General features: G+C 32.4%; 1 protein-coding gene across 27 annotated transcripts in view; it reads left to right on the plus strand.

Annotated features, from left to right (window-relative positions):
• LOC139514078 (inositol 1,4,5-trisphosphate-gated calcium channel ITPR1-like) overlaps positions 1-25,395 on the plus strand; it is a 269,729-nt gene that overhangs the window by 153,101 nt on the left and 91,233 nt on the right. For 15 of the 27 annotated variants that reach the window (XM_071302866.1, XM_071302912.1, XM_071302962.1 and 12 more), the window contains 3 exons: positions 198-245; positions 14,869-15,069; positions 17,655-17,906. In XM_071302866.1, the coding sequence (XP_071158967.1) occupies positions 198-245; positions 14,869-15,069; positions 17,655-17,906 (501 nt within the window). Of the gene's footprint in view, positions 1-197; positions 246-3,454; positions 3,476-14,868; positions 15,070-17,654; positions 17,907-25,395 lie in introns of all 27 variants that reach the window. The other 12 variants (XM_071303014.1, XM_071303033.1, XM_071302921.1 and 9 more) reach the window with 2 other exon arrangements.

Below are 25,395 nucleotides of genomic sequence, written 5' to 3' on the forward strand. Positions count from 1 at the left end.
ATTATCCCACTCATGAAAATTAAAAAACCTGAACTTCTGGCGCTTTGATTGTTTTTGTAAAAATAAAACCTAGACACCTATATTTATATTCTCACTCCAAGAGAGGGTGGTGTACAGTTATCTCCATTGGTCTGTCCATCTCTGACTGTTCATGTTAATCACCATCTGTAATAAGGAATACTTTGATATATTTTCAGGAACTTGATAGTGTTGAGGCGACTTATTTATGCTATTTCAGATCTCCGGTCAGTCAATTTTTGTTTGACATTACTTTTAAGTATTTATTATACCCATTGAGCATGGAATGTTATGTTTTGGTTTACTTTTTGTTCTGGTCTAATTTCTAACTACTGGAAATAAATGGATACCTTTTATATAACGGTACAGAAAAGTTATACCAACTCAATATTAAATTAATGTGTTAGGTTTATTGTCTTGACTCAACAAAGTTGTGCGGTTTCCATCAGCATAAACAATTTGTTAAAAGTTATTAGAGAAGCTTAAGATAAACCACTATTGGTAAGTCATTGATATTTGGTTTGCTGATGTATTGGTATTGGTACATCACATTTCCTGGGGTTTTTTTTTTTTTGGGGGGGGGGGTTTCCTGCCATCTCAATCTTGGTCTATTCACTTTGAAAATTTTCCATAATTTAAATGCTAAAGTTTTTAATTTGGTCAGTTTAATGGGAACTGCTAATGGTGAGTCAATGGTATTTGGTTTGCAGTTATATTATTATTGTCAGTTTTCATATCCATTAAGATTATTTTGCCCAGCATCTCAGATATTGAATTTGAATTATTTGCATATGAAAGTTTGTAATTTGATCAGTTTATGATGAACCACTAATGGTATGTCAATGATATTTGGTATGCTGTTGTTAAATTAACCCTTTCCTCCATGGATTTGTTTTCTTCACATACTTGATTCGCATAAGGATTTTTTTCAATCAAAAAAAAATCATCAGGTTTAAAGTATTAATGCATTGTGAAAACGAATATTTCATCAATGAAATTCAAGTCAGATATTCTCATAAATATTCTTTTCATATTGGATACAAACTTTTTTAAGTCTGATGCAGACATTTTGTAGTCAAAGCATTTCAACTGAGGTACTACACAGGCGTCAAAAGGCGTCATTATGGAGTAAAGGGGGTGGCATCAAAAAGCGTCATTATGGAGGAAAGGGTTAATATCAACAGATCTGTTTTCTGTGGCGATTATAAGCCCCTCTTTCTAGTTAAATATTGTTCATTGACTTTGAAGTTTTACACAGTTTACATGTTAAATTTTGTAATTTGTTCTGTTAAAAGGGGTATTCTTATGCATGTTTTCCTCATAGCCATTTTATTTGCTTTGGATTAAACATCTTCTAAATATCCCATTTAATTTGCACAATTTCAATATGCTCAATAAGGGTGTATCATGCGCTCTTGACGCAACGCAGCTGTTTATTTATATTTTACAATATAATTGCTTCATGAGACCATTTATATTTGGTTTTCTGCTGCATAAGTTTCCTTTCCTTTCAGCTTGCAGCCAAAATAAGTCTCTATCCTTTTAAAAGTAATGTTTCAAATGTTTTTGAGTTTTAACCTTATTTTTATTTGACTGCAAAAAAATTGCATTCATATAATTTATTATATAGACTTCCTCCTCGGATGACACATTTGGTTTCCTGACAATAACTTTAGTTTAAGAGAATGGATCTCTATGAAATTTTACCTGAAGGCCCAATACCACAAAAAGAAGGTTTGGATTGATTTTGGGGGTTATGGTACAAACAATTTTGGAATTAGGGGCCAAATAGGGGCAAAAAAAACCCAAACATTTTTGTAGTTCCCCTACAACATCTTGTATGTAAGTGTTATTATGGATCTCTCTGAAATTGTATTACAAGTTTCCATATCACAAAGGGAATACTGGGATTGAGTTTTGGGGTAATTACCCGAAATATTCAGGAAGAAGGGTAAAAAAAGGGATAAATTTTAACATTTTTCTAGTTTCAAGATAATATAACTTGAGTTTAAAGTGTATGGATCTCTCTGAAATTGTACTACAAGGTTTCATATCACCATGGGAAAGCTGGGATTGAGTTATAGCACTGAATCTAACCATTTTGTTAGATTTTGGACATCAGACCATACTAGTTAAATAAAATGTCCCATTTAATAAGATCTTTTACCACATTTACTTGGTGTCAGAAACCTATATTATGTCAAAAATTTAATCACAATCCAAATTAAGATAGAATCAAGCTTGAATATTGTGTCAAAACTTGACCTTATTGTTAAGGGTTCTACCTCTTCGATTGTATCAGGCTGCCTTTGTCAAAGAATTTTATTAATCTAATATTTATGAAAGGTGCATTTTTGAAGTGCTTAAAATTGTTTTTCAGGTCAAATTTTCTGATGAAACGGACAACCCGGTGGTGGGTTGCTGCCCCTGAATTGGTAATTTTAAGGAAATTTTGCCATTTTTGGTTATTATCTTGAATATTATTATAGATAGAGATGAACTGTAAACAGCAATAATGTTCAGCAAATTAAGATCTACAAATAAGTCAACATGACCAAAATGGTCAGTTGACCCCTCAAGAAGTTATTGCCCATTATAGTCAATTTAAAAAAAAATTCGTACATTTTAAAACCTTCTCCTCTGAAACTACTGAGACAAATTTAACCAAACTTGTCCACAATCGTCATTAGGGTGTGTAAGAGACATATTATGGTATACCATTGACTGCCCATCATTAACATATAGGACAATAACTCCAAAACGTTATAACCAATTTCTTGAAACTTGGGTGAATTATTTATATTTTATGGACATGAGCTTCCTTTTGATTTTTAAAAATTGTAGATTTTACATTTCCAAGTTATGGGATTTTATTCAGAAATAAGAGGCTTTCCCAGTTTTCACACAATAACTCAAAAATAGTTTGAGCAGTTTTGATAAAATTTTAGTGACTGGTTTTACATCTATTAAATTTAGCTTCCTTTATTTTCCTTATAAATTTCTGATATGACATTGAGGAGTTATAGAACTTAATTCAGTGGAAAAGCTACAGGTGTATCATGCGATCCTGGTGCAGCTCTTTATTCAGTTAAATTGGCAATGAGACAACTATATGCTATGCATAGAATTATTGTAAGATGTACAAGCTTCATCTCACTAACCTCATTGTCCTGGTTCATTGACCTACATTAAGTTTATATGATACCTGTCAACTCATAATTCAATCATGATTTTTAAAGTAGGTGAGAAATTTCAGTGTTTTCAAGGTACATTAAACTATTTTCAGATTTGCTGATAGAAAGATATATGTATGAAGATAAACATTAAATCAATAGAAATATAATTTGTTTGAACCTTTTGTAGAAGTCATGCTTCAAATTGATATCATTTTATAAATTGTTTTAACTTTCAAAATTGACTTTTTTAATATTTCTAGTTTTGCATTCATCTGATAAATGTAAGGAAATTTAACATGTGCTTATCATATAATCACAAGACTATTGTTTGCTTTATCTACCTAGTATCCCACTGTGCAAATAACCAGGAATTGTTTAGATATTTCATTTATCAATTATTTTTACTCCTAATTTATGTCACAACTTTATAGACTCTAGAACATGAAACATAAACTCCTTGATGAAACCAAGGACTTGTCATTTTATCCGTTTTTTGGATTGTACCTGTAATCAATGACATCGTCTCCACAGTGAAGGCAACTCAAAACCTAGTGCTTGTCCTGTTAGTTTATGGTTTCTTACTTGAGTAACCAACTGGGGTGACAAAGTTGCTTTTCATTGCAAACCTGTGAAAAAGTGATATACCGCACATTATTTTCTTTCAAAATGTCCAAACATTTAAATCAAGTTGACTTGAACATTTGCCCTTGTTGCCTTAAGTTGAGAAAAGTTCACTTAATGTGCTTTTGTAATAAAACACACCTAAAAAGAAATGGAATTGGTTCCAGAAAAGTTTGCCTTTTCTTCCTATGATTTTCTTTTGTTGCAAATTGCAAGCTGCATTTATCCAGTACATGAAGTTTTTTTTTTTTTTTTTTTTTTTGTTAAAAGAAAAAAGGGGGATGGTTTTTTTTTATTATCTAAGTTGCACATGATGTTTTATTATTATTTCAATGAAAGTTACTCTGAAAAACTGACTATTTGAATCCTGAACTCCACAAGCAACTGCAATGTATTTTTTATCTTGATTACATGGCACTGTAATTTACTGTAAAATAATATCAGGGTGTCACTTTACTCAGGCAGTATCTAGAACAAACACTTAGTACTATAAAAGATAATTATACAACTTAAAATTAACATATCCATTAGATTAAACATTGCATTAAAATGTAATTATCCCAGAAGGAAGAACATACAATTCTGGTTCAAACAATATGATCAGTGAAGTATAAAATTAAGCATTTTCCAGCTTGCTAACAACTAAAAAGTGGCATACAATACGGTAGCATGATCAGCTATAATAAAACATCCTAATTCAGCATATTAATCCAGATACACTTGTTCTGGCCCCACCCACCTCCTCATGGATATCTGAGAGAATAACATATAAAGTATGTGTGTATGTGATATGCATCCAGCAGACAAAGGCTATATTCTGGTCCATGCCCATAACACAATTGGATGTAAGACCAGACCCTGAAGAGCTCGTGTTTACTGAAGCCGTACATAATCTCATACTTTAACCGTTATGCACAGACTGGACCAGATAATTATAACACATATTAGTTGAAATGAGACAAAATACTGGTTTGGGCAAACTAACCACAGTTTTATTAATTTGTTTCATTATATAAAAACATGACAATGAACAATGAAAGAATCATAAAAAGTCAATTGTTTCGCAAATATCAATTCACTAATAAGTCTGTGGTACTCCACACAAGAAGCTGAAAGCCAAACAACTGTGGTTATCAACATGAAAATGGAAACTAAACTACTGATACACATGAAATTAAAAATTAAAAGATTTCACTAAAATACAATATCATCAAATAAACAAAACAAAATCTACAATAGGTGACACATACAATGATAACAAATAGTCATGAAAAACAAAATCAACATACATTCAAGTATTGCGAGGGATGTGGTGGGTGGGAATGAAATTAAATTGTAACTGGAATAAGAAAAGCAGCATTCAAAAGTGATCAAGCGCGCTTGAGATAAAACAAAGACTATAAATAACAATCTGATTGGATAATTTAAATAAATCATGAACAATGATTGGCTAGCATCCTAGATACCAACCATACCAATTAGTAAAAGATTAGGGCTGCAGAAATTATGATTTCCAATCATGATTGGATAAAAGGAACTTCCTGGAGACGGTAATTAATTAAGTAAGCAAATACTATGTTCAAGTTCCCTCTGTATTAATACTTTACTAGAACACACCTGCGAAATCGCGGGCATATACAGCTTGTGAACTGCTGTAGGGTAATTTTTTGTAAAAGATATTATGTATGGAGAATTTCATAAAAGGTATCAAAAGCCCTCTCCCTTTTTCCAAAGTCCGATATTTGTTTCCTTTCTGTTAAATTCAATTATTTTCGTGTTTCGTGCCTCAGACCATAATTATTCTTCTCCTTTGCTACAATGCATCTTTTGGTAAAATCCAAATTGAATTAAAAATTTGCACAGCTTCAAACATGAAATAAATGTAACTGCTTATATATAGACCATTATTAGTCTAATAAAATATGCTTCTAGGACAATCCATAAGTGCTTTTTCTTTTGAGAGCCTTATTAACATGCCAATGGTAGGATATGATTCTTGTATAAATGACTAAGACCGACTAAGGCCAATTTGAGGGTGGTTGGAGGGGTCCTGATCCCGAAATCCTGGGCTTACAAACATGAGATCCTGAGATGCAACATTAAAAGAAATTCATATCCCGAAATCGAAAAATATATTTCGAGATCCCGTAAGGAACAATCCCCAAATCCCGGGCTTAAAAACACACGACCCGACGTCTCTCTAATCTCTACCCTACTTTCATTTTTGCCAAATCACTACTTTCACTTCCAACAATAAATTTTTATGACTCATTTATGGGCAATATGTTTTCTAGTCTTTGCATCCGTTCGACCGTTCGTCCGTCAGTCTTTGCATCCGTTCGACCGTTCGTCCGTCCGTCTATCCCGCTTTAGGTTAAAGTTTTTGGTCGAGGAGGGTTTTGATGAAGTTGAAGTCCAATCAACTCGAAACTTAGTAAATATAGTGCAGATGTGGCATCCGTGTACTATGGACACATTCTTGTTTCCACATGTTTTACTTATTCTAATATATATTCAACTGGTATGGCCCCTTAAATAGTAATATATTTCAAAGAAAACTACAGACAGAATACAGAGAGTCTCTATATATTAAAGTATTATAATGGCAGTTTACACGCGAAAATAATTGTCCTCTCTAAGGAGGTATAATAGTTGTGGTTCTGGCGATCTAAACACCATGATATGGAGAACGCTCTGATTGGCTTATTTATTTTTTCATTTTTGTTATCTATCATACGATTGGTTGTACTTGTGCATGTTTCAAACAGGAAGTTTATCTTGACTAAAAGTCAGTCTGATGACGGAATCAATATTTGGACTCCTTTTTTTTCGTTTTTTTCCAAAAATAACATAATCTGAATAATCATAAGAATGGATGACAAATGCGACTATGCATGTTACATATAGAACACAGAGGCATGATGAATAATTTATCGTGGAAGGAAGAGAAGCGACACACAAAATGAGGTCTTCTCATTTAATAGTATAGATTTAATAAAAATAAGCATGTTGTCATCACTCATTTGCCTTAGAAGACATCCTGAACTCTTTGAAATGATGTGAGTCATCAAATCTGTTCTTTTGTATGAATTCAAAAGGTGTTGTAAGGATATGCACATGAAATTAATTTTGTTAACTAAAAGTAAATGATGACTGGTCATCTTGTAACAATGATCCAAGTTCAATTAATACAGTGGCTCTTATAAGGTTGAGATGTACAATGTTGCATCAGGTTTTAGTGCCAAATATCAAATTTCAATTGCATTAAATCAAAAAGGTCAACATTATTATTGGTGAATTGAATATATATATGGTGTACATGTCCAACTGCTAGAGTATATTTGTTCTGATTTTCATAGATCATTGATAATGTTGAGCATATGTGATACCTGTAGAAAAACCTTTTGTTATAAAGACTTTCAAGCATAACATATAAAGACTATCTATACAATTAAGTGAGAAGACCTCATTTTGTGTGTAGTTTCTCTTCCTTCAAAAATAAATTAATCACCATGCCTTTGTGTCCTATAGGTACCATGCATTATGCAGTCGCATTTGTCATCCATTCTTATGATTATTCAGTTTGGGTTATTTTGGGAGAAAAGGCTTCAGTTTAGAATTGTTTTTTTTTAATAAAATTGCACATAATTTTCAAAAGTTCTTGGCGGCAGGACAATTATTTTCACGTTTTTCTATATACTACGATCAAACATATACCATAAATAAAGTGTATTTGCTATTTACTATCAATTCGAAGTTTACTATCAATTCGAAGTTTACTATCAACGGCGGTCGTTGACGTGGTCGCTGATATAAATGATATAAAGAGTCTCTTTATACTATATCAGTGACTGCCATGGATAATAGGCTTTCGTATTGATAGTAAATAGCAAATACACTTTAACTGTAGTATATGTATTTCATAGTAGACTGAAAAACAGAAAACAAACAATAACAGAAAAAGGGGGAAGGCTATACAACATTTGTCCTGTTAGCATGGCACCCACAGGCTAAGACTTTTGATACCTTTCCTGAAATTATCCAGTCATAAAATATTGTACAAAAATTTATCCTACAAAGTTTACATAATTTCAACTACACACTAAATGACTTCAATTTCGCGGGTGTGTTGTTCTAGTCAGTATTTAAATTAGGCAAGAAGTGTTCTTCTTCAGTTAATGTGCACTTCAAAATTGCACAAACAGTTGAACCAAGGAGGTTATATGAGAAGGAGAGTGAACACTCTGCTTGATACAAAATTAGCATCCCCAGGATAGCAGTTCGATCAGAGAAAAATGATAAAAATATAAAGAAACCGACATGTTTATCACCCACTTGACATAGCCCTCTGATGTACCGGGCTGTTACTGCGAGCAGTTAGGGCTATTAGATAAATTGCATATGTCACGTGATTGTTAGTTTAAACATATTTATTTATAGTGGATTGGGAAACAAGTTTTTCAACTTATATTAATCCCTTTCCACTTTGCGGGTGCGAGTGCTGCCTTGTAGCGGCATTAGCCTACTCTTTTTCGAAATCTACAAGGGTGTCTTTGGCTCTCTCTTAACACGGGTCAGCCATTTATCGTCCCCTTCCGATGGACTATCATCGTTTCCTCAAGACCATACTCGCCGATGGTGTCAAGGGAGAGCCGAAAATTGAGTTCCTGAAATTTTCATCCCAAACGTGAATCGAACCTGGAACCATTGTGTTAGTAGTCCGATGCACTAACCACTACACTACGGCTCTCGTGATTGTTATCAGTGACTGGGTCAATAAAGTCAGGTGTATTTTTGGTAACAATGCAGTGTATATGTGTTTATGATATAGAAAAAGATCGGACGTGCAATTTCAAAATCAACCATCTGTCTACCGTGAAAAAAGATAAAGAAATGACAAAGTTATGAGGGTTTAAAGGAAAGTTAGTTTGCGATTTTTAATCAACACTACATTACTTTAAACACAGATTTTCGCTTCACCTTTCAATTTCTGTTGATGAGAATTGGCAGGTAATATTCATTGAAAATACATGAATATGCAAAGTACTTTAGTTACGGTGACCGGTAACGACTGGAAGGAATATTTGCAACTGAAACATTGAGAAATTTATTAGGAACAATGTAAAAGTGATTCCTGTTGATATTAACTTTGACGGCAATGAGACAGATATTCTCTCATTTCTATTGGTAATAAGTTTACTTTTAACATAAAATTTTAATTTTTAATTACTTTATAAAAAATTTCACAAAAAATCTTATCATGTCAATAATTGTATATCCGGTCAGTTTATGACACCTCAGGTGTTTCCGTTCTTACTGGGGTATGTAATTAGGACAAAATCTCCCTCTGTGACAGAGTAGATCTAAACTAATTAACACCTATTTACAGAAAAGTCGGTAACATTTTATGTGTAATTATCGTCTTTCGTCCTCTCTCCTTCTCATATAACCTCCTTGGTTGAACTGAATATTTTATTCTGTATGTATTTGTATATGTAATTTCACCAGAATTTTATCATATTTCACTTTTTACATCTTAAAAGCCTAAAAACTGCATTATGTTTAACAAACAAAAACTGGTGAAACTATCTCTTTTTTTGTTTGAAAGTTGTGTTATTTTTGCCATATCAGTCATTGAATATGATTTTTTATTTACCTCTAGTATGCAAAAATCAAACATATATACATTTTTTAACATAAGTTTTGATGGTTAAATTTTCTTTTGATATTTTAATAGTGCAAATAAAATTTAAGTAAAATAAATGTCTTCTGTATTGTATGCCTTAAAAAATGAATCCATTTATATTGTATTGGTTTTTTTTAAATGATATCTTATTTATATCTGCAATAATACAAACAAATGTGATAGAGTGCTTTCCATTTTTTTTATTAACCATATATAGCTGGCTTTTTTATTAAGTAATAAAATTCTTGTCAAACAAAACAAAATGAAGCAAGTATTAAGAATTAGTGAGCAAATAATCGTTGAGACAAAAGAGATGAAAAAGATGTTATGGAAAGAAGATGTGGGATAAGCAAACAAGACAGCAAACCAACAACACAAATAACATCTAGAGACATCCAGAGATTAAAGAAAATGTTCACCTCTGTCTGAAATAACAGGCTTTACTAACAAGCTTTGTCATCCTTAGTCTAATAATACTAATAATAGTAATAATAACTAAATTTGCTCTAAATAAGTGAATTTGTTCGTAATTAATTTGAGACATTTTGATCATTGTTTTATGATAAAGTTTATTACAGATATATATTCTGTATTATATATCTTAAAGATTATAAATGTCTGGATGAGCATAACATGTGTTCCATTTTCTTTTCTTTTTTTAAACACACTAATACAAAATGGGAGATATTGTATGAATGAATTAGAACAGTCATTGATCAACATATTATGGAAGAAAAAAATGTTCATGAGACTATATCAAATAATGTTTTTCTTTGGCACATCATGTATCAAAACTTTATAAATGAAGTCAAGATTGCCTTTTGTCATTCTCTTAAAATCTAATACAAGAAAATTTCAATTATATTTTTAAAGTCATGAACAGTTGAAAATGATAGAATAAGTTTAGTTGTATGATATGTATATGCCTGTCATTGATGGACAGATAATGGTTCACTGTAAGGACCATTTACTGATCTTTAATATAAAATGAAGTTTTTTCAGTTGATATTGCACTTGTTTTTGAGGTAATAGCCTTTAAAAAAAAAAATTTAACAAGTACTATTATAGAATTATAAAAATTATATCAGTATGTATGAATATTTATCTCTGTGAAAAATATATTTTGAATGACTTCATTAGAACATTATTTGTCAGAAATATATTTTAGGTATATACATAGGTGATTGTGAGATAGCAATTTATCAGAATGATCAAAAGACATTCCTAGAGTTCTGTATAGTCTTCAACAAAAGTCAAGAAAATTTGTAAACAGTTTACCAGAATCTTTCAACAGTTTGACAATATATATGTTAGCGGCAATAAGTAAAATTAGGCATAAGCTAACGCCTAGGCATTAAGTTATTGCCTGAAATGTTTAGGCATTAAGCTTATTGCCTGAAATCTGATGATGATTATTCATCCTATTGCCGAACATAATTTTAGGCAATAAATAAACTCTAGAATTTATGCATATTGGGTGATTTATTCTTGATAAAGAGTGGTTTTTATTTATATTTCTAATTCTACATTTATAAATATAAATTCATTTGACAGATCTTCAAATTTTATTTAGTAATTTTATCAGTTGAAAAACAGAATTAACTAATACTTTTTTTTATGTTTGTGTGGTATTACTAAGTATCAAAAAGACTTTAAAAAAAGTAATTGTATCCAATTGAAAAAGGGGGGAGATTCTATAGAATAATTATAATTATATTTTTTTTTAAATTTGTACACTTCATTAGTCGAGCTGGTTTGAACTGGTCAAAAGTAGCCCAAATTAAGATATGTCTTTTTTTATCACACCATTTTCCATTTTTTATATTGGATAAGTAAATTGTCTTTAATAGTTCCACAATTTGTCATAACAAAATGATTTTTTAACACAAATTTCTTTCATGTTTTTATATTTCTAAATTATTATTTGAAGCATTTTAATATAAATAACATATTTTATTAGTGAATTTATTTCTGGTCTCTTGTGGAGATTTGTCATATTGGCAATCATGCCACATCTTCTTTTTTTATATTTAGGAGGACACTGGGCCCTGCACTTTTGCATCATTAAAATCGCTGAAATTCGATTTTTTTTTCTTCTGCTCATTTTCAAACGTATGTTATTTGCAGTAATAAAATAAAATAGTTGACATATTTATATGAAAGATGCACGAGATTTTCCTATGAACTTGTAGGCATGAAACCGTGACGCTTTGAATTCAGGTCCCTCAAAAAATAAAATGATTTTACCGATTATATATTTAATTTTAACTATTTACAATTATTTTGTTCAATTCTAATATAAAACGTAGCTATATTTTTTTACTTATATTTTGTTTCAAAGAGTTTAGATCTACAATTATAATATAAAAATTATTTATAACCTTTCATTTAAAACTAATAATTATTTTCTAATAATTAATCGGTTTATGAATTAAAATTTTTGGTTGAATTTGATACAATATTTCATTTTTTTTATTTGCTATTTTTTTACTCCAATACTTAGGACATCCCAGCTAATATAATCCTCGGATAGCTTCCATGTGCACAAGCTGAGAAATGTTGTAAGTCGATCCTAACTATATCATATTTTCTGTCCAAAGAATATCTTATAGATCTAATCTTAGGACAGTGTTGATAAACAGGCCACAGTTATCATAATGTTATTTTTTGACAGCCAAGGTTCCTAAAGATGATGTTTAACAAAACTATAGGGAGGCCGAGTTAAGATTGCTGTTAATATAAAACTCAAGTTGAGCAAAATGTCATTTATTCAAAATTTATCATTAATTGATAATGACATATTAACAATATCAATAGTAGCAAATAAATGACAATGACACTAAAAAGCAAAGGTGAGGTTAAGAAAATGCCCCAACCAGTATATCATACAATACAGTAACAAATTGTAAAATACTACTATAAATACAATAAAAACAATCTTGTGAAGCATCACACATCCTGTATCTTAAGATGATAAAATAATAACTGTAAAAAATAATGATTAAAACTGTCATAAAGATTGGGTGGAAGATGGGTGGGTTTTTGCAAAAAGTTACAAAATATTTTCCAAGTTTCAAATAAATGATGTTTCTTCTTTCAGAGAAATTAGCTGAATGATTGCAATTGTCCAAGTTCATGCAATAATCTGATCTTGAATTGACCCTCCCAAAAACTGGCTAATCCATTTCCTTATTTGACCATAGCACACATTGTCCTCAGGTGGGAGATAAAGTTTCTACACTCATAATGTACAATACTGCCCTAGACCCCAGATGGCTTATCCCCAGATAGAATTACTACACAGTAGATATTACTTAATCCTCAATGATTATCTGAACTTGCAGACAAAAATGTTTTTATTTTCAATAAATTAAGGCCTGGTTTTGGCCCAAGAAAATAAAATGTTTGATAACTTTTTCAAATTGGCACATAATCTTTAGAATTGCATAGGGTCAAGAAATATAAATGAAAAACATTAAGATTCTTATGTGATGACGTCACAATTACGTCATAATATGTACTGTTTTCACAAAAACGATGAAAATTCAGAAATTATGCAGTTTTCCATCTTTATTTCTGTTGTGGAAACATCGTGTGCAGCCAAGAAACAACAAAATAATTTAACTGAAGCTTTATTATTACTATTGACAAAATCTCACCAAATATAAAGTTGTTTCTTGGGTGCGCACATACTTTTCCAATCGAAAATATACTTAAAAATTTGATGAAATACAAGGAAAATCACAAGATTTTACAAAATATGCAAATTAAGGCATGATTTGTTGCCATAATAATTTGTTCAATGTCCAAAACTATTTTGTTTTTCTGAATTCCTTCTACCTGAGATACTTTTTATAATTTAAAAATATGTATGATAACTTTTAAATTTGCAGTAAATCTTGGGCCAAATAAGGGCTTTATTGCCCCATCTCCTTTATTTTTGACAGCCAAGGTTCCTAAAGATGATGTTTAACAAAACTATAGGGAGGCCGAGCTAAGTTTGCTGTTAATATAAAACTCAAGTTGAGCAAAATGTCATTTATTCAAAATTTATCATTAATTGATAATGACATATTAACAATATCAATAGTAGCAAATAAATGACAATGACATTAAAAAGCAAAGGTGGGGTTAAGAAAATGCCACAAATCCCCAAAGGGGATCCCCACCTGAGGACTCCCTGTCCAGAACTAGGGAAGACATATATATAAGGAAAATGAGCCCTTAATGACCACTTAAATGCAGAGCAAGCCATGTTGAACTCTACTGTCCTTATAGACGAAAATACATGTGAAAATAAAAACAAATTTTTAATAATAGTCATGTAAAATTGTTCACTAGAATACAAATATAGAAAAAACAACACAAAAAAAAAGTTAAAAAATATTTATTTCACAAAACACCATGTATTGGATTTTGAATAAAAAAAAATGTAGAGCAAGCCATGTTGTCCTTTACCTAAATATACTAAAATGTACAATAGACTGTAGAGCAAACCATGTTGACCTCTACTAGTAAGTCCAGAATGTTCAACAAAAAATAAAAACAAATGAGTTTAATTAGTTACAGATTTAAAAATTGAGGTGGAATGTATACAGGAGAAGGATTTAGCCATGGAGCTATCCAATGAACTTTTTGAAAAGAAAAACGAGACAACAGGTCACAAATTACATTGGTCTTTTCAGGAATATGCTTAGCTTGAAAATGAATATTGTATTTTAAAGCAGCTAGTACCAATCTCCAGACCAATTTCATAATATTCTTTTCTTTTGAAGATGTTTTATTTATAATTGCAGCAACTGCTGCATTATCGGTTAAAAACAAAATTTTATGGTTGGCTAAAAACGAACCCCAAATATCCATTGCCACAACAATTGGGAAAAGTTCTTTTATTGTAATGGGTAAATTTTTTATCTCCTGTGGCCTATGTAACAAATGTATTTTGATTTAAATTAATAAATGTCTTTTATTTACTCGCATTTACATTTTAGGCATTAAGCTTAATGCCTGCACATATTTTTCAGGATTTAGGCTTACATCCTAGGATTTAAGACTAATGCCTAACATCATTTAGGCAATAGACTTACTGCCTAGGCGTTAGCTTATTGCCTAGGATTTAAGCTTAATGCCTAATTTCACTTATTGCCGCTAACATATATATATATATATTTATTGTTCAAGTTTTTTAAAGAAAAATTATCCTTGGGAAATATGTTTAATGCATTGCCTAAGAAAAAGGGAAGATTGTATGGAATTGTACAAATACTTAGGATCAGTTGTTAATTTATGTGCTGAACTTTCTTAATTTCATATCAATATAAATAATTTTGACATAATCATTGAATTGAAAATATATTATGATTTTAGTTACTTGAAGCTGAAACAATGACTGCCATTTTCCAAGACAATACTGTGCTTTGTAATGATATATCAGAAGCAGTAGTACAACACTTTGTTCATTGTATAGAAACACATGGAAGACATGTGCCATATATCAAGTTTCTACAGAACATTGTTAAAGCAGAGAATAAGTACATTAAAAAATGTCAGGATATGGTAATGGCAGAGGTAAATATTGAATTGTTTTTAAAAGAAAAGGAATATTATGATGAAATATTGAATTTAAACTGATACATATATCACAGTCTTTTTTGTACCTTTTTTTCACCTGGCTTAGCTGGCAAGTTTGAACTATTGTCTTCACATGGTTAAGTTTATCATCTGTTTACTTAAAAAAAAAAAACCCTGGAACAACCACACCAATTGAAACCAATCTTGGCCACAATCATCATAGAGTATCTTAGTTTAAAAATTGTGACTGGTGAACACACCTGCTAACAAACAAAGCCACCATTTCTAAAACTAGAACATAGGGGTTAAGAATTGTATAATATCTTGCAACCGATATAGGGAGATGAAATCTACCTAATCAATGTGTTCAGTAAATCAGTATCTACCTTCTTGCCAATGAAGATGTTTTTTGCTGTTTACTTGAAACCTTATGTGTATGAAATGACAGGTGTATTTTGCACTTTGAAGTAATCACAGGTATTGTTTTCTGCACAGATTTTTGTTGGAAAATGCTGCTAATATTGACAGCATTCAAAAGCCTGTTAGGGAATTCTACTTAAAAAAACACCCTTTTTTTATACGATTGCAAAAATTAAAAAAATTTTGGTCGTATATTGGTATCACATCGTCGTTGGCGTCGTCAAAAGACAGATGGTTTCCTAGATAATAACTTTTGAATGTTTATAACCACAAAAGGAAGCTAGGGATTGATTTTGGGGGTTATGATCCCAAAGGTTTAGGAATTAGGGGCCTAAAGGGGCCAAAAACAGCAGTTATCTAGTTTTAGGACAAAAAGTTGTGTATTAGTATTTCAATTGTTCAGAAATTATACCACATTCTTTAATACCATAAGTAGAAGGTTGGGATTTATTTTAAGGGGTTATTGGGCAAACAGTCTAGGAATTAAGGGCTAAAAAGGGGGCCAAAAACAAGCATTTTTCTAGTTTCAAGACAATAACTTATGTGTAACTGTATGGATCTCTCTGACATTGTACCACAAGTTTCCATTTAACACAGGGAAGGCTAGGATTCAGTTTGGGGTTAATTTTCCCAAATTTGTAGGAATAAGGGGTAAACAAAGGGCCAACAAGAAGCATTTTTCTAGTTTACAGACAATAAATTGTGTTTAAGTGTATGGATCTCCATAAATTTTTACAAGAAGGTTCATTACAACTTAAGGAAGTTTGGGATTGATTTTGGGGGTTATGGTATCAATAGTATAGGAATTAGGGGCCAAAAAAGGGGGCCCAAAATAATATTTTTTGTAGTTTTCTAACAATAACTTATGTTTAAGTGTATGCAACTCTCTGAAATTAAACCACAAGTTTCCATTTGATAAAGGGATGGTTTGTATTTACCTAGGGGGTTATGGCTCAAAATGTTTCTGAATTAGGGGCAAAAAAGGGGAAAAACTAGGTATTTCTGGTCAATGGTCAATTAAGACAATTGCTGTCTTAAGCAGTGAAAGGGAGGTAATACTAAAACATTTAACATACAATGTTGGGTATGCTCAGATTTACCTACCTTACACTTCTTGTATATTATGTATAAAAAAATGAGTTTTGGACTAATTGCAAAAAAAAGGGGAGTGGTAGTTGTTTTCAATTTTTTTCTACTAATTTCTCAAATTCCAAACTTTTGAAAAGTTAAAAGAAGAAATCTTTAATAGCACAATATTGCGCAATAGATTTGTAAGATCTTGACATTTGTTTTGTATCAGAAACTGATATTATGTCAAAATTTGTTCGCAATCCAAATTCAGAGCTGTATCAAGCTTGAATGGTGTGTCCATATATACTTGCCCTAACTGTTCAGGGTTCGACTTCTCCGGTCATATAAAGCTGTGCCCTACGGAGCACCTGGTTCATCATCTTTGGAAGTAGTTGTCACAGGTTTAGATAGCCTACAATTAGCAATGTCAATAATTATTGCAACCAATTTGGATTCAGTTTCATCAAAACATACTAACTAAGTTTGATTTTAAGTCTTGAACAATTCAGTATAGAATCTTAGATGTAAGTTTTTTGTGAGACAGCCTCCTAGACTAGCATTATTTTTATCATTAAAGTAAGTGTTCTAACCCTGTCAATGAGAATTGGCAGGTAATATCAAAGAAAGTAGATGAATATGCCAGGTACATTTTTTGCAAAGACCAGATTAGTTTCCACTGGAATAAATTTTTGTTTTTGAAACAAGAGAAATTTTATCGAGAACCATGTTGGCGCTAATATAAGGTTTATACTTCACATGAAAGCCCATGCTGTGCTCTTCCCTCAAATTTCATATAGCATCCTAGTGAACTGGGAATTTGGAAATATGATTTTTTTTCCCCAGAAATTAAAGTGAAACCTCAATAAAAAAAGCATTTCTGATATGTTCAAACATTATAGCATCACATTACCATGATTTTAAACTTGACTAGGGGAATAACATCCAATGTGATCAGTTTCAAAGATAGGGGTGTCTTCTTGTGGTTACAGGTTTGAAAAGGTTTTTCATCATGTATATGATATATCATTCACCATTATCATTCTCTTTTTTATTGATAACATAAACGTACATGGCCAACATGTTAATTTCAGCTTGTGAATGTTGGAGAGGAAGTACTACTGTTTTACAACGACAGATCATCATTCAATGTATTTACTGAATTAATGAGGTCTGAGAGACATAGAACTGATGCAGCCAGTCCACTTATCTACCATATTAATTTAGTACAACTGCTTGCTCTGTGTACTGAAGGCAAGAATGTTTACACTGAGATTAAGTGTCACTCTTTACTTCCATTAGATGACATTGTAAGAGTTGTCACTCACCAAGACTGTATTCCTGAGGTAGGTATCTATATCTTTTATATGAGTAAATCAGTCAACAACTTCTTGTTAGAGTTATTGCCCTTGTATATTTTCTTACATACATGTCATTTGGACTACCGGGTATGTTGACTCATTTGCAATTATACCACATATTCTTATTTTACTTGCATTGTCTTCCAATGATTAGGTAGTACATGTACTATTTTTAGCTCACCTAACCTGAAAGGTCAAGTAAGCTTTTCTCATCACTTGGCGTCCAGTGTCCGTAAACTTTTACAAAAATCTTCTCCTCTGAAACTACTGGTCCAAATTTAACCAAACTTGGCCACAATTATCATTGGGGTACTTAGTTTGAAAAATGTGTGGCGTGACCCTGCCAACCAACCAAGATGGCCGCCATGGCTAAAAATAGAACATAGGGGTAAAATGTAGATTTTGGCTTATAACTCTGAAACCAAAGCATTTAGAGCAAATCTGATGTGGGGGTGAAATTGTTTATCAGGTCAAGATCTATCTGCCCTAAAATTTTCAGACAAATAGGACAACACGTTATTGGGCTGCTGTCCCCAAATTAGTAATAGTAATTTTAAGGAAATTTTGCAGTCTTTGGTTATTATCTTGAATATTATTATAGATAGAGATAAACTGTAAACAGCAATAATGTTCAGCAAAGAAAGATCTACAAATAAATCAACATGACCAAAATTGTCAGTTGACCCCTTAAGGAGTTATTGCCGTTTATAGTCAATTTTTAACCATTTTTCTAAAATTTTAGTATTCTTTTTAAAAATCTTCTCCTCTGAAACTACTGGGCCAAATTTAACCAAACTTGGCCACAATCATCATTGGGGTATTTAGTTTGAAAAATGTGTCCAATGACTTGGCCAACCAACCAAGATGGCAGCCATGGCTAAAAATAGAACATAGGGATGAAATGTAGATTTTGGCTTATATCTCTGAAACCAAAGCATTTAGAGCAAATCTGATGTGGGGGTAAATAGTTATCAAAGGTTCCAGGATTATAATTTAGTACGCCAGACGTGCGTTTCGTCTACATCAGACTCATCAGTGACGCTCATATCAAAATATTTATAAAGCCAAACAAGAACAAAGTTGAAGAGCATAAATTGTTTATCAGGTTAAGATCTATCTGCCCTGAAATTTTCAGACTAAACAGACAACCTGTTGTTGGGTTTCTGCCCCCAAATTAGTAATTTTTAGGAAATTTTTGAGTTTTTGGTTATAATCTTGAATATTATTATAGATAGAGATAAACTGTTTACAGCAATAATGTTCAGCAAAGTAAGATCTTCAAATAAGTCAACAGGACCAAAATTGTCAGTTTACCCATTAAGGAGTTATTGCCTTTTAAAGTCATTTTTAAACCATTTTTGTCGAGCCTGCAACTTTTGTTGCAGAAAGGTCGACATAGGGATAGTGATCCGGCGGCGGCGGTGGTGTTAGCTAACTTCTTTTAGAAGGTGGAAGACTTGGATGCTTCATACTTTGTAAATAGATGCCTCATGTTACGATGTTTCCGTCAGTCAAATGTCCAATGTCCTTGACCTCATTTTCATGGTTCAGTGACCACTTGAAAAAAAAGTTCAGATTTTTTGTATTGTTGAAATCTCTCTTATTATAAGTAATAGGATAACTATATTTGATATGTGCGTACCTTGCAAGGTCCTCATGTCTATCAGACAGTTTTCACTTGACCTCGACCTCATTTAATGGATCAGTGAACAAGGTTAAGTTTTGGTGGTCAAGTCCATATCTCAGATACTATAAGCAATAGGGCTAGTATGGAAGGACTGTAAGGTGTACATGTCCAACTGGCAGGTGCCATCTGACCTTGACCTCATTTTCATGGTTCAGTGGTTATAGTTAAATTTTTATGTTTTGGTCTGTTTTTCTCATACTTTATGCAATAGGTCTACTATATTTGTTGTATGGAATGATTGTCAGGTGTACATGTCTAGCGGGCAGTTGTCATGTGACTTTGACCTCATTTTCATGGTTCAGTGGTCAAAGTTAAGTTTTTGAGTTTTGGTCTTTTTATCTAATACTATATGCCATAGGTCAACTATATTTGGTGTATGGAAATATTTTATGATCTTTATGTCAGTCGTGCAGGTTTTATTTGACCGTGACCTCATTTTCACAGTTCATTGCACAGTGTTAAGTTTTTGTGGTTTGGTCTATTTTTCTTAAACTATAAGTAATAGGTCAACTAAATATATGTTGTATAGAAGCATTGTTAGCTGTACATGTCTGCCTGGCATGGTTCATCTGACCTTGACCTCATTTTCAAGGTTCATTGGTCTTTGTTCAGTTATTTTGGTTAATGTTAAGTTTATGTGACAGTTGTAATAAAGCTTAGCTTTATACAAGGACTATCAACATAATATCAATAATTAGTATAGAAGGCGAGACATTTCAGCGTGTGCACTCTTGTCTAAAATTTTAGTAATCTTTTAAAAAAATCTTCTCCTGAAACTACTGGGCCAAATTTAACCAAACTTGGCCACAATCATCATTGGTGTATTTAGTTTTAAAAATGTGTTTGATGACCTAGTCAACCAACCAAGATGGCCGCCATAGCTAAAAATAGTACAAGGGGTAAAATGTAGATTTTGGCTTCTATCTCTGAAACTAAAGAATTTAGAGCAAATCTGACATGGGGTAAAAATGTTCATCGGGTCAAGATCTATATGAACCAGAAATTTTCAGACAAATTGGACAACCTGTTGTTGGGTTGCTGCCCCCAAATTAGTAATTTTAAGGAAATTTTGCAGATTTTGGTTATTATCTTGAATATTATTATAGATAAAGATAAACTGTAAACAGCAATAATGTTCAGCATTATAAGATCTACAAATAAGTCAACATGACCAAAATTGTTAATTGACCCCTTAAGGAGTTATTGCCCTTTATAGTCATTTTTTAACAATTTTCATAAATTTTTGTGTAAATTTTTAGAAAATATTTTCCACTGTAATTACTGGGCCAAGTTCATTATAGATAGAGATAATTGTAGCAACAAGAATGTTTAGTAAAATAAGATCTACAAACACATCACGATCACCAAAATACAATTATGTCATGAATTTATCTGTGTCCATTGTTAAATATGCACATATTTACTGACCAAGGTGAGCGACACCGGCTCTTGAGAGCCTCTAGTTTTTGGTTCAGCATTGTTAATTTAGCACCTGTATTTTTTTCTACCAATTCAAATCTATGAGGTGTAGGCAAGTTTTCAATAATTCATACTTAAATTACTCATCATAGTTTGCCATTGACACTACTCATAGGCCAAGAATATGATGTCACACTTCAAAGCTTTTAAGATCTCTGAATAGAGAATTTTGTAAGAGTTTGATCATTAAAATCCTTCAATATAAACATATATAAAAAAATTATTGCGTTCGTATAATGGTATGATGTTGTCGTCTGCGTCTGCATCTGCATCTGCGTCGTCATCCCAAGACACATTTGGTGTTCGGACAATAGCTAAAGTTCAAGTAAATGGATCTCTTTGAAATTTTATAAAAAGGTTCAATACCCCTAAAGGAAGGTTTGGATTGGTTTTGGAGATGATGGTCCCTACCGTTTTGGAATTAGGGGCCCAAAAGAAGCATTTTTCTTCTTTTTAAGATCCTAACTTGTGTATAAGCATTTCAATTGCTCTGAAATTGTACCGCAATGTTTAATTCTACAAGGAGATGGTTTGGATTGATTTTGGGGGTTATGGTCCCAAATGTGTAGGAATTTGGGGCCAAAAAAAGCATTTTTTTTGGTTTTCAGTCAATAACTTGTGTTTAAGTGTATAAATCTCTCTGAAATTATACAAGTTTCCATACTGCAAAGTGATGGGGGGTTATGGTTCAAATCATCAAGCAATTCGGGACAAAAAAGGGAGAAAACAAGGGTTTTTCTGATTAAAGGACAATTTATAAACTTTAAAAGCAGTGAAGGGGAGGTAATCCCATCAAAATTTAAAGAACACTGTTATATATGTTTGATTACTTGATTACCTCCCTTACATTGATTGAAAATTATGCTCTAAGAAATGATGATTGTCTTGAGATGTGTAGCTGTAAATTTATTTTTAGAAGTTACGGTACTGTTTATTAATATTAATTTTAACCATGACTGTATGTATTTGAATGAGTAGTTATAGTTGCCAACTCCATAAGAAATTTGAATTGAGATTATTTTTTTAATAAGGAAAGGGGGGAGGTGAAAAAAAAATGTGGAAGGGGGGTGGGGGTAGGGGGTTTATTTTTTCTAATTTCAGATTTTAGAAATTAAAAAGAATTTTTCTACAAATATTTTTTTTTGACGGGATTAATATTCGACAGCATAGTGTATTGCTCAATAGCAAAAATAAAATAAATTTTAAGTGCATTAGACCACATTCATTCTGTGTCAGAAACCTATGATGTGTCATCTACTTAATCACAATCCAAATTCAGAGCTGTATCAAGCTTGAATGTTGTGTCCATACTTGCCCAAACTGTTCAGGGTTCGACCACTGCAGTGGTATAAAGCTGCACCCTGTGGAGCATCTGGTTCTCTTTTGAATTGTTTTACATTTTTAGCTCACCTGGCCCGAAGGGCCAAGTGAGCTTTTCCCATCACTTTGCGTTCGGCGTCCATCGTCGTCGTCGTCCGTCGTCTGTCATCCGTCGTCGTCCGTCGTCGTTAACTTTTACAAAAATCTTCTCCTCTGAAACTACTGGGCCAAATTGAACCAAACTTGGCCACAATCATCATTGGGGTATCTAGTTCAAAAAATGTGTGGCGTGACCCGGTCAACCAACCAAGATGGCCGCCACGGCTAAAAATAGAACATAGGGGTAAAATGCAGTTTTTGGCTTATAACTCAAAAACCAAAGCATTTAGAGGAAATCTGACATGGGGTAAATATGTTTATCAGGTCAAGATCTATCTGCCCTGAAATTTTCAGATGAATCGGTCAACCCGTTGTTGGGTTGCTGCCCCTGAATTGGTCATTTTGAGGAAATTTTGCTGTTTTTGGTTATTATCTTGAATATTATTATAGATAGAGATAAACTGTAAACAGCAATAATGTTCGGCAAAGTTAGATTTACAAATAAGTCAACATGACCGAAATGGTCAGTTGACCCCTGTAGGAGTTATTGCCCTTTATAGTCAATTTTTAACCATTTTTTCATAAATCTAAGTAATCTTTTACAAAAATCTTCTCCTCTGAAACTACTGGGCCAAATTAATCCAAACTTGGCCACAATCATCTTTGGGGTATCTAGTTTAAAAAATGTGTGGGGTGACCCGGTCAACTAACCAAGATGGCTTCCACGGCTAAAAATAGAACATAGGGGTAAAATGCAGTTTTTGGCTTATAACTCAAAACCAAAGCATTTAGAGGAAATCTGATGTGGGGTAAAAATGTTTATCAGGTCAAGATCTATCTGCCCTGAAATTTTCAGATGAATCGGTCAACCTGTTGTTGGGTTGCTGACCCTGAATTGGTAATTTTGAGGAAATTTTGCCGTTTTTGGTTATTATCTTGAATATTATTATAGATAGAGATAAACTGTAAACAGCAATAATGTTCAGCAAAGTTAGATTTACAAATAAGTCAACATGACCGAAATGGTCAGTTGACCCCTTAAGTAGTTATTGCCCTTTATAGTCAATTTTTAACCATTTTTCATAAATCTAAGTAATCTTTTACAAAAATCTTCTCCTCTGAAACTAATGGGCCAAATTAATCCAAAGTTGGCCACAATCATCTTTGGGGTATCTAGTTTAAAAAATGTGTGGCGTGACCCGGTCAACCAACCAAGATGGCCGCCACGGCTAAAAATAGAACATGCAGTTTTTGGCTTATAACTCAAAAACCAAAGCATTTAGAGGAAATCTGACATGGGGTAAATATGTTTATCAGGTCAAGATCTATCTGCCCTGAAAATTTCAGATGAATCGGTCAACCCGTTGTTGGGTTGCTGCCCCTGAATTGGTCATTTTGAGGAAATTTTGCTGTTTTTGGTTATTATCTTGAATATTATTATAGATAGAGATAAACTGTAAACAGCAATAATGTTCGGCAAAGTTAGATTTACAAATAAGTCAGCATGACCGAAATGGTCAGTTGACCCCTGTAGGAGTTATTGCCCTTTATAGTCAATTTTTAACCATTTTTTCATAAATCTAAGTAATCTTTTACAAAAATCTTCTCCTGAAACTACTGGGCCAAATTAATCCAAACTTGGCCACAATCATCTTTGGGGTATCTAGTTTAAAAAATGTGTGGGGTGACCCGGTCAACTAACCAAGATGGCTTCCACGGCTAAAAATAGAACATAGGGGTAAAATGCAGTTTTTGGCTTATAACTCAAAACCAAAGCATTTAGAGGAAATCTGATGTGGGGTAAAAATGTTTATCAGGTCAAGATCTATCTGCCCTGAAATTTTCAGATGAATCGGTCAACCTGTTGTTGGGTTGCTGACCCTGAATTGGTAATTTTGAGGAAATTTTGCCGTTTTTGGTTATTATCTTGAATATTATTATAGATAGAGATAAACTGTAAACAGCAATAATGTTCAGCAAAGTTAGATTTACAAATAAGTCAACATGACCAAAATGGTCAGTTGACCCCTTAAGTAGTTATTGCCCTTTATAGTCAATTTTTAACCATTTTTCATAAATCTAAGTAATCTTTTACAAAAATCTTCTCCTCTGAAACTAATGGGCCAAATTAATCCAAAGTTGGCCACAATCATCTTTGGGGTATCTAGTTTAAAAAATGTGTGGCGTGACCCGGTCAACCAACCAAGATGGCCGCCACGGCTAAAAATAGAACATGCAGTTTTTGGCTTATAACTCAAAAACCAAAGCATTTAGAGGAAATCTGACATGGGGTAAATATGTTTATCAGGTCAAGATCTATCTGCCCTGAAATTTTCAGATGAATCGGTCAACCCGTTGTTGGGTTGCTGCCCCTGAATTGGTCATTTTGAGGAAATTTTGCTGTTTTTGGTTATTATCTTGAATATTATTATAGATAGAGATAAACTGTAAACAGCAATAATGTTCATCAAAGTAAGATTTACAAATAAGACTTATTTGCTGTTTTTGGTTATTATCTTGAATATTATTATAGATAGAGATAAACTGTAAACAGCAATAATGTTCATCAAAGTAAGATTTACAAATAAGATTAAGTCAACATGACCGAAATGGAGTTATTGCCCTTTATAGTCAATTTTTAACCATTTTTCGTAAATCTTAGTTATCTTTTACAAAAATCTTCTCCTCTGAAACTACTGGGCCAAATTAATTCAAACTTAACCACAATCATCTTTGAGGTACCTTGTTTGAAAAATGTGTCCGATGACCTGGCCATCCAACCAAGATGGCCACCATGGCTAAAAATAGAACAGGGGTAAAATGTAGTTTTTTGCTTATAACTCTGAAACCAAATCATTTAGAGGAAATCTGACAAGGAGTTAAATTGTT

This window comes from Mytilus edulis, chromosome 1, assembly GCF_963676685.1.
Source record: "Mytilus edulis chromosome 1, xbMytEdul2.2, whole genome shotgun sequence".
Classification (NCBI taxonomy): domain Eukaryota; kingdom Metazoa; phylum Mollusca; class Bivalvia; order Mytilida; family Mytilidae; genus Mytilus; species Mytilus edulis.